We start from the raw sequence: 13,136 nt of genomic DNA, 5'->3' as shown, positions 1-13,136 counted from the left end.
GGGGGAGAGGTGAGGGTGGGGTGGGGTGGGGTTTGGGTGATGCTGAGGAGAGCTGCTATTCCTCTCCTCGCCTGCAGGGGGAGCCCGGCTTCAGGGCTGACATTAAGAGCGGGACAGAGGACAGAGGATGCTGCTCTGTCTGGCCCTTATGAAGTAAGAACACTCTAAGGTGAAGAGGGCAAGCTGTGAAATTTTGGGGCGGAGTGGGCGGGGGCTCTCACTTGCCTGGTGTGAGCTTCCTGTCACGACAGGAAGAGGAGCGTAGGGCCTACAGCCCACAGACCCACAGCTACTGGTTACAAAGCCGTGTTCACAGACCTTCAGTGAAAACCCCCCAGAAACTAACCTGCAGAATAAGGGACTGGGAGCGGGCCAGGAGGTAAAATAAACAGCACAGAGAGAGTGTTTGGGTTAAGAGACAAAACGCTGCAGAGTGAGGAGACTGAGCACATGCTTGTTTATGCTCATTCTACTCTGAGGTTGAGTCTTTTTTCCCCCCTGTGTGATTTATCTGCCTGTGGAGTCCACGTCTTAACATCTGTTCTGAGGGGAACGTTCCGGAGCAGTCCCTGGGCCCTGGCCCTCCGCTGCCTCCTAATTTAGGAGCTGGGGGTCGGCGAATTCTGCTGACAAAGGGTAACGGTACCCAAGGCTGCGGCGGGGACAGGAAATGAGGCCGCGGCACTTCCTGTCACGGTTGCAGGCAAGAGGGCTCAAAAACAACACAAAGCCGCAGTGCTCGCAGCGTGGGAGTGAGAGAGCGAGAGAGCGAGTGTGAGAGAGAGAGAGCGCAGACAGAGTCAGCTCCTCTGCGCAGTACCCGCTGCCCCCGAACCCGGCGTGGAACAGATAAGCAAGCGCGCAGCGCCACTCGACACGGAAGAGTTCACGCCGCAGACCGCCTCAGCAGGAACGCGGCCCGCCCAGCGTCCGCAGAGCCGAAACCCGACTGCACAGCGAACGCGGCGTACAACGAGCAGAGCAGCGGCCGTGAGCCTCCCAGCTGCAGCGTAAACAAAGGCTTAAATAACGCTGGTTTACAGAACGACTACACCACACCCCGAAAAAGCTCCCCATACCCCAGTGACACACGCGTAAATGCAGACATCTTTAAAAGCGAACGGCCGCTATTGGAGCGAGAGGAAGCGGTAGACGCTGTTCAGGACACCTGTTCGCTAATGGGCGTCAGACCCCAAAAAGTCACACTCACGTGCTGTTGAGGATCTGGAACTTCTCGCCTTTCCGGAAGGTGAGGTCGTCCTCCGTCCTGGCCTCGTAGTCGTAAAGTGCCACAAAGAGCGTGACTCCTGCAGGACAACAGAGGGCGGGGGGGGGGGGGGGGAGAAAGAGCAGCAGTCAGCATGCTAACGATTAGGAACAAATTAGCCACAAAGTCAGATCGCTCCCTGGGTGCACTGTGAGAGCACCGCGAGCTTCGCCTCTCTCCAGAAGAGAAGGGGGAAAAAAGCAGTTCAGCCAAAGCCAGACTTTTTGGATTTTATGTGAGATTCTGCATACTACTGACCGCAGTAAGAATACTGAGATGGAACACCAGACATCTTATCTGCGGAAAGTACAGAAACGACGCCCACACTGGCTCGAGCCGTTTTGCCCGGTGGAAAAAAATGCATCCAATCCACGTGCCACTATTTTAACATAGAAACTTTATTTTTAAAAGCCAAGTGCATCCAAGTTCACAACTGCGGAAGGAAGACATGGGGCCCCACCACTATTTACAGGCTGTTGTTGCCAGGGTTGCCCAGGTGACCTCCCACCCCGCCACTTACATGGTGTTGAAATGGCAGGCCCCTTAGCTGGAAGGACGCAGGACAAACTGATACAGGCTGCTACATTAATACAGAGCCAGAGCGAAACTCTCCCTGTACCCCGCACCCAGTTGCATGGGTTACAACAGGACGACTGCCCTATCCTGTTCCCGGAGATCTACGGTCCTGTAGGTTTTCACTCCAACGCTAACAAAGCGCAACTCATTCAACAGCAGATCTCACTGAGCTGCTAACTGGCAGAATCAGATGTGCCAAATTAGGCTTGAAATGTAAACCCAGAGGACGGTAGATCTCCAGGAACAGGGCTGGGCAGCCCGTGGGGTTTACAAGGTTACAAGATACCGGTCAATGTGACCGCGCAGGGCCTAAGTAGTAGAAGTCCCTGCTGTAAGCTTGCTGGACTGAAAGGCAGCTAACGGAACTGGGTCCACATGGTGAACAGTTAGCGCACGGTTTCCATAATCCCCTTTAATAGATGCGCGCACGCAACTATTGTAACCTGTCAGATCGTATATTGTGGCTTTGCAGAAAGCAAGCGGCAGCTTCTGGAATCCTTCCGCAGAGACCGGCTAATATTAGAAAGGGGGCAAGTACGTACATAAAACCGGGGAATTGGTTCGCTTCAGTATACAATAACATCTCACTGGACCTGAAACTGCAACCAGTGAACACGATCCGGCAGCCCCTCCTATACTCACGAGAGAGAGAGAGAGAGAGAGAGAGAGAGAGATGGAGAGAGAGAGAGAGAGAGAGAGAGAGAGATGGAGAAGGAGAGTATTGACTTTTAAGAAGGAGCGAGGGAGAGAGACAGACAGGGAGCGAGAGAGAGAGATTAGGAGAGTGAAAGAGATAGAAAGCGGCAGTAAGAGAGGGATAAACAGATAAAATGGAGAGAGAGAGAGAGAGAGAGAGGAAAAGAGAGAAGGCAGCCGCTGAGATGAGACACTGAGCCGGGGCGGAGCCTCCTCCCGGGCAGCATCCAGCGCGGCTCGCCCCGTACAGCTGACTTCAAAGGGCCTCCGTCTCGGGGCGGGACGAGGAAGAGCAGGGCATGCTGGGAGAGCGGGAGCTCCTTAAAGCTTCGGAGCGGAGGCGCCTCCGACGCGGCGTCGAGCAGCGGGGGACGGGCGGGGGGGCGGTTCAGAGACGAGCTCTAACTGGCTGAGCTCGCCTTCTACTGCGAGGAGCCTTTTCATCCAAGCCCCACCCCCCCACCCACACATGCACGCAGGAAAGCACGCACGCACGCGCGCACGCGCGCACACGCACTGACACACATGCATGCACACACACGTGCACGCACGCACGCACAAAGAAACCTGAGAAATTAACAAACCACTCCCAAGACGATCCCTGAGTCCGGCGATATCAGTTTAGTGTTTGCTTTAAATCATTTCCTCTGTCCAAATTTTATTAGCATTCACAAAAATAGATTTATACGCAATTCAAAATAATGTTTCAATTTAATATAAATATAATGTCTGTATATTTAATATAATATAATAGATATAATTTTCTGGTTGCAGACATGACACTCCTCAGAGATGAAGGATGAAAGGAGGAAGTCGCCTACATACTGCATACTGGAAAAGACCCAGAAGTACATAATGAAGTGTAATGATTACAAAGCCGTCACAAAGAGACAGCAGAGGTTCCAGCGGAAGAAACTATTACCGTTCGGTGACAGTACAGAAGTGACAGTGAGGGTTTGCATTACCCAGGACAGAACTACCCAACACGTGGGTGCGACACATTGGTGGTGACTGAGGTGAGCTTCCCTGGTTTACTTCTTTGACATCAAAAGTACTATATAAAAGCACCTTATTATCATTAGAACGCAGGGCTGTTTCCTGGCTCTTTGGGGCCTGGCTGTTTAAAACAAGGAGGATTTCCTGACCGCCGCGCGCTCGCTATCGCTAACAAAAAGCGCCGTTCAGAGCCCCCGGGTGAGCCCGGACGCCGGCCCGGAACGTTCCGCGATGCAGGGGGGCGGGGCCACGAAGGCCCCTGGGGGGTGTGGTAGGGTGGGCGGGTGGTAGGGGGGGGGTTACTCCACCTGTTCCGCCGCGGGAGCGCAGCGTGCCCGTGTGGGAGGAGGTGCTGACCCCGCCGAACACGGTCATGCCCTGGCCGCCGGGCGCGTGGAAGTTGTTGAAGTTGGGGATGGCGGTGACCCCGAAGCTGGGGTAGTGCTGCGGCGTGGGCTCGGCCCCATAGCGGTACCCCGCGCTCTGCGAGATGCTGGCGTCCCGCTCGTCCGTCAGTTTCGAGGCCTCCTTATCCCTGCATTGCACACAGCCCATTATCTATAATCTGCAGGGGAAACAGAGAGAGGACACATCCATCAATATCAGCATCTGCAACAAACTTTTATTTTATCATTCAGAACATCATTACTGCTACTTCTGAGCATTTATTCCTGCTACCATCCATTCCGTAATGTACAATTTTTTGCTTATCTTTTCTCTTGACAAATGTGCAATATGTTGTAGCGATGCCAATGCAGCATATCTAAAGTGTGGACTAACTGACAAATGAATGTGCCATGCTGACAAAATATGAATTATTATGGCTTAGGAAACATTAAAGACAACAGAATTGCAAATATGAGCACTGATATAATGGTATTAACTTATCAAAACAATGCAGTGATATTATTATTTTTTTTTTTTACACTGACATCTCTTCTGACACAGCTGAACTCATAATATGTATTTAATATGCATTAACCTTGACTAAAATACTAAATCATCAGTTGGAGCAGGCTAATTCCATGCAGATGACTGCAGGTTTATAGCTAAGAAAGGGCCATGACAGGCAATTATATTATGAAGCAGAGAACTAAAGCAAGCACTAAAGCAAACTAAAGCAATTACATCTACGGAGGAGAGAACTAAAGCAATTATATTACGTAGGAGTGAACCGAAGCAACAGGGGTCACCGGTGTGTGTGTGTGTGTGTGTGTGTGTACGTGTGTGTGTGTGAGTGAGTGTATGTGCGTGTTTCTGTGTGTGTGTGTGTGTGTGTGTGCGCGTGTGTGAATGAGTGTGTGTGCGCGCGTGTGTGAGTGAGAGAGTGTATGTGTGTGTGTGCGTGTGTGTGTGAGTGAGTGTGTGTGCGTGTGTGAGTGAGAGTGTATGTGTGTGTGTGCGTGCGTGTGTGAGTGAGAGAGTGTATGTGTGTGTGTGCGTGTGTGAGTGAGAGAGTGTATGTGTGTGTGTGTGTGAGTGAGGGAGTGTATGTGTGTGTGTGCGCGTGTGTGTGTGAGTGAGAGAGTGTGTGTGTGTGTGTGTGCGCGTGTGTGTGTGAGTGAGAGTGTGTATGTGTGTGTGTGTGTGTGTGTGTGTGAGAGTGTGTGTGTGCGCGCGTGTGTGTGATTGTAACAGCGCTCTGAACCAGCACGGTAGATTTACAGCCCAGCAGCAGGCGGGACACTGGATCACTAACACAAACAGCGCTTGTGAAACACAGACAGAATATTAATAATAAAACGCTCCCAGCACGCTGCAGCCGCGCGCTGAGCCCGTTGCGCAACCCAAGGAGCCGGAGCGGAGCGGAGCAGGGACAGTTTACTCATTGATTATTCCATGAGCGCATCGCTGGCATCGACCCTCCCGCACGCAATAACAAAAAAGGGAGAAGAAGGCAGATCTCAGCCACGGCCTCTCATGAGCAGCTGTGCTTTCAGGGGAAAGAAAAAAGAAAAAAAAAAAAAGAGACCCCGCCCATTTCCCCCCACCGGGCGACAGACCATAATCTTATCGCCGTGGATTCATTCCCGGGCCCCGCGCTCGGCTTCCGAATGCCGGTCGCGCTGGGGGGCGAACGGCGGTCCGTGAGTAAGAACCGCGCGCACGATGTGAAAAGCGAGAACATTCGTATGCGCTGCGCGGCGCCGCCGTTCCCGCCAGAGACGCCAGCGGCGGGCTTTGGCGAGGCTCTTGTTCGCCCGCGCACGCGAGGCCGCTCTGTCCCGCCCGGCGGGGCTCTCGTATCGTATCGATCGCCCGTCGTCGCTGGCGACGGAGATAAACGCGGGCAGTGTGACCGCGCGTTGGGAAAACGGCGTCGGCCGGCTGCTGTTGAGCAAAACAAATATGAGCTCATAGCTGCCTGCGCGGTGCGTCAGCGGAGGTACGGCGGATATAAATCCCCAAATTAGGGGGGGTAAGGGGGCGGGGAGGGGGGAGGATGCTGAAGGGCTGAAATCATGAGTGACCCCGGATACGCCACTCGCAGTTCTTTTCACCGACAGATTTTCTCTTTCACTCTCTCCCGGCTCAGAGCAGGAAGCAGCAGAGCCAAAGACACATGCAGAGAGGAAGAACTACCCCCCCCCCCCTCACCGGCCCTTCCGCAAAACAACACGAAAACAGGGAGGGCAGCGGGTGTCTGACTGGGAGACAATGACCACCCGTACTGCCTGGCCCACATTGCTGACATCAACCCCCTGACCCGCCTCGAGGAGGAAAACAAGTGTCAATCAGAAAAACAAAAAGCCCCATAAACAAATAAGCTTTTGATCATTTCTGCACAAGCGTTCATGAACTGCTAACCACGCCCCGTGAGTGCGTTGGTTTAGATGGCATCCTTTAGAGGCGAATGAGGCTTAACCGTGCTCTGATGCTTTCACACCTCACTGCCCTTAGCCGGGCGGCGCTCAGCGAAGCCGCCAGGTCAGAGCGTAGTGTTATTTTAATGGCTCAAATCAACACGAGGCAGGCAGGAAGTGGCCCTACTTCAGAAGTGTGTCACTCTGTCGCACAAAATGGGGTGGGGGCGGGGGTGTGATCTGAATCTGCCCCCGTCCGGCCAGGGTGGCACCTTTTCAGTAAACGTGACGGGGGGGGGGGGGGGGGGGATGCAGAGGTGGGGGAAGAGTCCTTTTAGTTCTTTATGCTAATTGGCTCCCCGTCACCCCTGTGGCGCGAAGGGCCGGCTTTATTCAGGAGGTGGGCGGAGCTGTGGAGGCGGTGGAAAAGCTGTAGGTGGAGCCAGAGGACAAAACGCAGCCTCCGGTTGGCAGCCCGCTAACACGAAACAGTCTGACAATGTCGTTAGAACGGTCTGTTGGCGTATGTCGTAACATTGCCACTACAATGCAGCAACACTGTGAGAACGTTTCGCACAGTTGGGTACCGAGGTAACCGCACATGGGCCTAAAAGCCTGTCTCATGCATGTGAAATAACTGCACTCACGGTGCAGCAGACCACAGAACAAACCACACCTAGATCAGGCCGCCAGCGTTACGGCATCTCCGATGCTCAGCCGTGGCAGCTTGCGTAACATAACCGAGCAGTCAGCGGTCCGCAGGGTGACAGCGCGGCACTCTGGGTAACAGCACTTGCAGGTGCCCAGAAACGGAATCCGGGTGAATCCCGACTTGAAAGCTGGATCGAAACGCTCAGATACCCTCAGACCGTTCCCGCGAGACGACCCGTGACTCACAGGCTCCAGGAAACGGCTTCGGAGGGTGACGTCATCGCCCATGTGCAGAAAGGGCTCCTCGGACCGCTGAGAGCTTCGAGCCGCGAGCTTCTCTGGCACGGACGCAGGAGTCGTTTCTCACCTCGGGCTGGTGAGGGACGAAGGCTAAACCGCAGAAGCTTCCTTTGGCGGTAAACTCTGGCCACGCCCCCCCGGGCGCGGCGGGTAGATCTGCAGAGATCACCGTGGGTGAGCCGTGCGCCATTTTGGGGCAGGGGGAGGCGGTCGCGTGCGTAGCGGGTTGCCGAAACAGCAACAGGTACACGCAGGGATCAAGGCAGCAGCCCCCCTCGGCACCACAGAAGGGAGAAGGGGGCGAGCTCCGCCGACGTTCCCTTTGAACTATTCGCGTACGCGGCTCCCTTTTATCTCTCTCCGCCTCCAACTCTCTCCACCATTATTTACTCCCTCCCTTTTTTTTTTAGGCAGTGAAAAAAAAAAAACACAAGCGCGCAGGTGAGGAGGGGCTTCGTCTCTCACGGACGCCAAAAAAAAAAGGCGGCGGCTCGGAGTGTAACCGGAGCGGGTTTACGCTTTTTGTTCCGGAACACTCCGGCCTCTCTGCACTGTAACCTTTCATAGTCCCGCTCCTCTTCGCCACTTTGTTGTGGTGCATTCATTCAGACACAAAGCCACTGGCTTCCCAGTCGGTTTTTACAACAAGCGAGCGGCCCATCTGTCACAGCGCTGAACAGGAAGAGGAAGCGGGCTTGCAGCCAGTCAGGGCACCGTGGATATTTATGATTGGAAAGAAAAGAATGGATGAAGACTTCTTTGAATTCTCAAGTCCGTAACACGTTTGAAAGGTGATCATTATTATTTTTATTCTTTTTGCTACTGTTAGTATTTATTGAATTGTCACACTATGTAATAATATTATCAAAACATACTCTTGGACAGCAAAGATAGGTTAAAAAAAGCAAAGATCAACAAAGATCCCTCACAGATGAGAGCATTGAGATGCTGAAAACACTCAATGCAACTGCCTGAATGCCCCCAATAAAGCCTACAATAAGAAAGCATTGTACCACAACCACTTACTGACACAACTGGGGAAAAGCAGGAACAATTTGCCAACACACACACACAAACGCACACACATGCACACACACACACACACACACACACACACACACACACACACACGCACACGCACACGCACACGCACACAAACACACACACACACACACACGTGCACACGCACACAAACACACATGCACACCTGAATTCACCTGAATTATTCATGGAACAGTTGCTCAGGCCTGAAGGTATGCCACCACACTGGGCCGAGCTGTTAAAAGCTCCCAGAATGCATCTATATTTCATGGCCAGATCACAGGTGCAGCGTTCATTACACAAGAGGCCCTCGGGGGGGCTGGGCCTCGTGGGACGCAGAGAGACGGCTGCGGGACCCTGTCGGAGTGACGGGAAGGAGGAGCGGACGAGTGCTCCGGGCTGCGGGTGGGGCAGGCGGCCTCTCAGGAGGTCTTTCATAGAGGGGATGATGGAGAAAATACAGAGAGAACAGGAAAGGAAAGGGGGATAAGCCAGCGAGGGACAGAGGGAGAGAGAGTGAGAGTGAGAGAGTGAGTGAGAGAGAACAAAAGAGAGAGAGATAGAGAGAGAGCGAGAGAGGGAGATAAAGAGAGAGGAAGTGAGATAGAGTGAGTGAGAGAGAGGGATAAAGAGAGAGACAGAGACAAAGAGTGAAAGGCAAAGAGAAGAGGAGAAAAGGGGCGTGACGGACGGATCGTTGCCGAACGGACAACGCCCCTCTGCAGCCACAGCGCGGTGAGAGGACGGGGGGTCTGAGTCTGAGAGACAGCGCGAGACGCAGCCGAGGGGGGGGGGGGGGGCGGGGGCGGGGGCGGGGTGAGGAAGGCCCCGCTGCGTCGCACGGGACGATCGCGCCCCCCCGTCCCGTCACAGGCCCACGAGCCACTCTGCGTCACTCCGTTACAGGGCCTCCCCCCCCCGCCCACCCCCGTTCCTGTCAAACAATGCCTGAGCCGCACGCCTCCCTGCCTCTGCAGAAAACAAACAAAGGCAGACGAAACAACAACAACAACAACAATGACAATACCAGGGAAAAGGCAATTAGCACGCCGTCCAATTCCCTGGAAGGCGCGTGTCTGTCGCCGTATCGCCGCGGCGACATCCGGGCGCAGAGCTAGGCGGTTATTTCTCGATCGCACAGGCGGATATGAATTTTGAAATCTGACGGTGTTCTGTCATTTCTCTCACGTTAAGCTTAACAACCCCCCAGCCTCCATCCCCATCCCTGTCCCCTGCCACCGCCACTCAACGCCACCATCCCCCCCCCCCCACCCCCCCGCCCCGCCCCCTTTGCCCCCCGTAAATGGGCGGTTTAATTTTATTCATTACGGGGCTGGGAGGAAGTGAGAGAGAGCGGCCCTTCCGGGATTGACCGCGGTGGCCGTCTCTCTTTCTGAGGACCGGTTGTTCTGTCGGGACTGGCCCGCTGCCGGGGGGGGGTCGCGGGGGTCACCTGGAACGGCCGCGGGGGGAACACTCCGCGCACAATGCCGCCGCTTCAGCGGGGCACCCAGCGGCCGAAAGAAGGGAGGGCTCACTCCTCCTCCTCCTCCTCCTCCTCTCCTGCGGTCTGTTAGGCGGAGTGTTCGGCCTCTTCCCGAACACGCTGCGCTTCCGTGCTTTTCGAGAGCCAGCGCGAGGCGGCGCATCGGTTTCAGTCCCTGTCGGAACTTGGGACGAGGGGGGGAAACAGAGTCGATGGACGGGAAAAGGAACGGTGAAAAAAGGAATGGCGCACAGCAGCCGACTCGAGCGGGGGCGCCCTCGTATCGGGTTAGCGATTAGCTGGACGCTCGCGGCCTTCGCTAACGCTCTCCTTTGACGGTCCTCGTTCCGGACCCACAGACATCCGTCAGGTCTATTCCGGGAAAGAAGAAACCCACCCTTTCCCCCCCCCCTCCCTCGCTCTCAGTTATCTTGTTTACGGGATTCTGTGCCGCACATTCCCGCTAGCAGCTAGCGGGCCCTCTGAAAGACACTTCAGGATTTTTAATTAAACAGCAGGCGGGGACCGTCCCGTTCCCTAAACCGAACCCTCTCTCTCTCTCTCTCTAATGCTCTTCCCCGCGGATGCCGTAAGAGGCCCTTCAGGTGCCTGACTGTCTCTCGAGTCGCACAGTGGAGAGTCAGAAACGGCAGTTTCCGCGCCGACGGGCCTTATTTACTTTGCGCCGCCGTTAGCTGCTCGCTCTTGCTCTGGGACGGGGAGGACTGCAGCACCCCCCTGTGGGCGGGTGGCGTCACCGCGGCGACGGCGGCCCCGCTAGCTAGCCGCGACCCTCGGAAAGCGCTGGTCGGACGCGCGTTCCGTCGCGTCCCTTCTCCCCGCCGAGCAGGCATCGCTACGCTGGGCCGACCTCCCGTGCGGCCCCGGCGGGAAGGACGTCGCTGTCGGGAAGGGCTCTCCGCGCGGACCGCTCTGGTGGGCGGAGCCTGCGCTGGCACCATTATGTCACAGGGACTCAACGTCAACGCCGGTGATGACATCCCCAACCCACGGAGAGCACTGGGTGGACTGCAGGATACAAATGACGTGTGTGTGTGTGTGTGTGTGTGTGTGTGTGTGTGTGTATAATCATGAAGAAGTGCGTGTGAGTGTGCACAAGTGTGCGTGATCATGCATAAACGTGTGTGAGTGCACACAAGTGTGCGTGTGTGTGTGTGTGTGTGTGCAGATAAGCATGTTTGTGTGTTCAGATGTGCATGCATGGGTGTGTTGCTTGTTTGTGTGTGTGTTTTCAAATTCCCTTACAACTCTCTGAATCTCTCAAGCACCATTGCTTTTTTCCGCCTCAGAACTGTGAGCACTTTAAACCTGGTATTATACAGGTCTGTATAACATGCACAAAAAACATATTCACAGAAACGCAGGCACAAGAGTGGGTCTCTCCCACGCACAATGCCCCCACGTGGGTCATAAAAGGGCGCCATTTTGTGTCAAACTGCTCACAGAGCAGACCTTTTCCGATTCAGAGCTAGAGTGAGAGAAAGGGTGACCTTGTACTCACAATACATCTGTGGCCTGAGCTTGACCTCTAAACCGACGCATTCAAACCCCCTCAGGACGGCGTATAAATCAGACGCCGCACAAATCAAAGCCGCCCAACGGAATGAAATATTTATCACTTTTCTGGCCAAAACGTGCTCTCCTCGCAGGCCCAAATACCTCTAAATTCAAGCCCGGGGTCGTAAAACGGACGGATGTCGCACCGCAAAGCAAATTACGCAGAATAATGATTTAGCGCTCTTCTGCTCCGTTACCTATAATTGGGCAGGGCTATTCACCACCGCCTGCGAATTCAGAGCTGGGGCCAATCAGCGGAAGGCGAATCTCTGAATTTCGACTTCGTTTGAAACCAGACGATGGAAAACGGCCGACTTTTCTCGCCACCTTCAAGTAAAAACTCTCTCCAAGGATGAAAAATGAGCAGAACAGATTTTAAGCCCGAGGCTCATTAAGGAGGAAGGTGTGTGCGCGGATGTGAGGCTGAATTATTTAAGGGGCCGTGTCTGAATGACCGGTGTCTTCTCGTTCACGAGAGAAAGAGAGGGAGAGGAAGTTAGCGCAAATATTTCAACAGTGACACACAGACCTCCGTGTCAATACTACAGGCCAAAGAGAGGACAAGCCTAACCATTATTTCCAAAAGTAAATCCTTCATTAGGAGACTTTCGGAAAGAGGCCGTGTTGGACGACCTGGGGCAGGCAGCAGTATCTCATCGGTGGTCGGATGGGTAATGCGGGGTCCATGAGTCACTCGACGTAAGGACATACCGGCTGGATGCGCAGGACGCCCACCGGAAATAACCGTGACGCGTCAGTCAGCGCCGAGTGTGACTAACACTGTCCGTTTCGGTGTTCAGGACGAGCGGCAGTTAGCGGGACGCGGGAACGCGGCTTTTATTAAACCCGTGGGACCCCCCGAGAGACAGAAAACCAGCGCAGGAAACGATGCGCGGCCCTTCACCATTGTTTCGACGCGCTGTCGGAATTTCCGTCCGCGACAAGGTGACACAAAGGGGACGGAGACTACAGCTCAAGTTAAAAATGACATCTGTCATTTTGTACACAACACAAAACCACACACAGAACACAAGGGCCCTTTTTAACACCCAGCAAATAAAGTAAGACTTTTAAAACCAAGAAATTTCAATATAAATCATGAAGAAAGATATCGTCTTAAAAATAAACAACATACTAAGTCCCTACACTTCAAATGCACCAACACATATATGCGGTTATAAAAGATATGCTGCCAATCTAGCTTTTGTGAAAATTTATTACAAAAATTTTAAAAGATATATGTAAAAAAATATCTGCAAAGAAATTTCCTATGACACACTCAAATACTTCCTGAAGAACTTATTAATGAACTTCTAATGAGAGCTAAAAATGATGTGTTACTAGATTTGTCAACTTCCTGCAGTTATAAATAAAATCAATGCTACCAGAAGGGTTTTTCCACACTTGTGAAACCTGTCACATTATTTTGGAGGGCTGTTAGTCAGCTAGCTTTCTTAGATCCAAACGGAGCAAGATGAGGGGGAACAGAAATGTTTCTAAACGAGGGAAGCTGTGACTCAAAGTTCAGGAGAAAAGGAAGTTGAAGGAAGACTTCTCATAGACAGATGAAACCTCCACAGCAGTGTCATGGTTCAAAAGAACCTAAAAGTGCATGTCACGATAGGAAGGGATGTGGAGAGTGTCAAGAACCAGTGGGCAGATTTTTTTTCCCTCATCAAAGTCATGATATGAGTTTCATCTTCCCACAGTTCCCACAGAACCTATTACAAGTGTTTAACTG

At 53.4% G+C, this 13,136-nt stretch overlaps 1 protein-coding gene across 4 annotated transcripts in view; it reads right to left on the bottom strand.

Moving 5' to 3' along the window:
* The window catches only part of fynb (FYN proto-oncogene, Src family tyrosine kinase b), a 53,432-nt gene that overhangs the window by 16,781 nt on the left and 23,515 nt on the right, over nucleotides 1-13,136 (bottom strand). For all 4 annotated transcript variants that reach the window (XM_035421832.1, XM_035421828.1, XM_035421831.1 and 1 more), the window contains 2 exons: nucleotides 3,844-4,100; nucleotides 1,211-1,307 (listed from right to left, as the gene is read on the bottom strand). In XM_035421832.1, the coding sequence (XP_035277723.1) occupies nucleotides 1,211-1,307; nucleotides 3,844-4,090 (344 nt within the window). In that variant the 5' untranslated portion in view covers nucleotides 4,091-4,100. The remainder of the gene's footprint in view (nucleotides 1-1,210; nucleotides 1,308-3,843; nucleotides 4,101-13,136) is intronic.

Source organism: Anguilla anguilla, chromosome 6 (genome assembly GCF_013347855.1).
Source record: "Anguilla anguilla isolate fAngAng1 chromosome 6, fAngAng1.pri, whole genome shotgun sequence".
NCBI classification, from domain to species: Eukaryota; Metazoa; Chordata; class Actinopteri; order Anguilliformes; family Anguillidae; genus Anguilla; species Anguilla anguilla.
The sequence above is the reverse complement of the archived record's forward strand: the minus strand, read 5'-3'. Positions and strand labels throughout refer to the sequence as shown.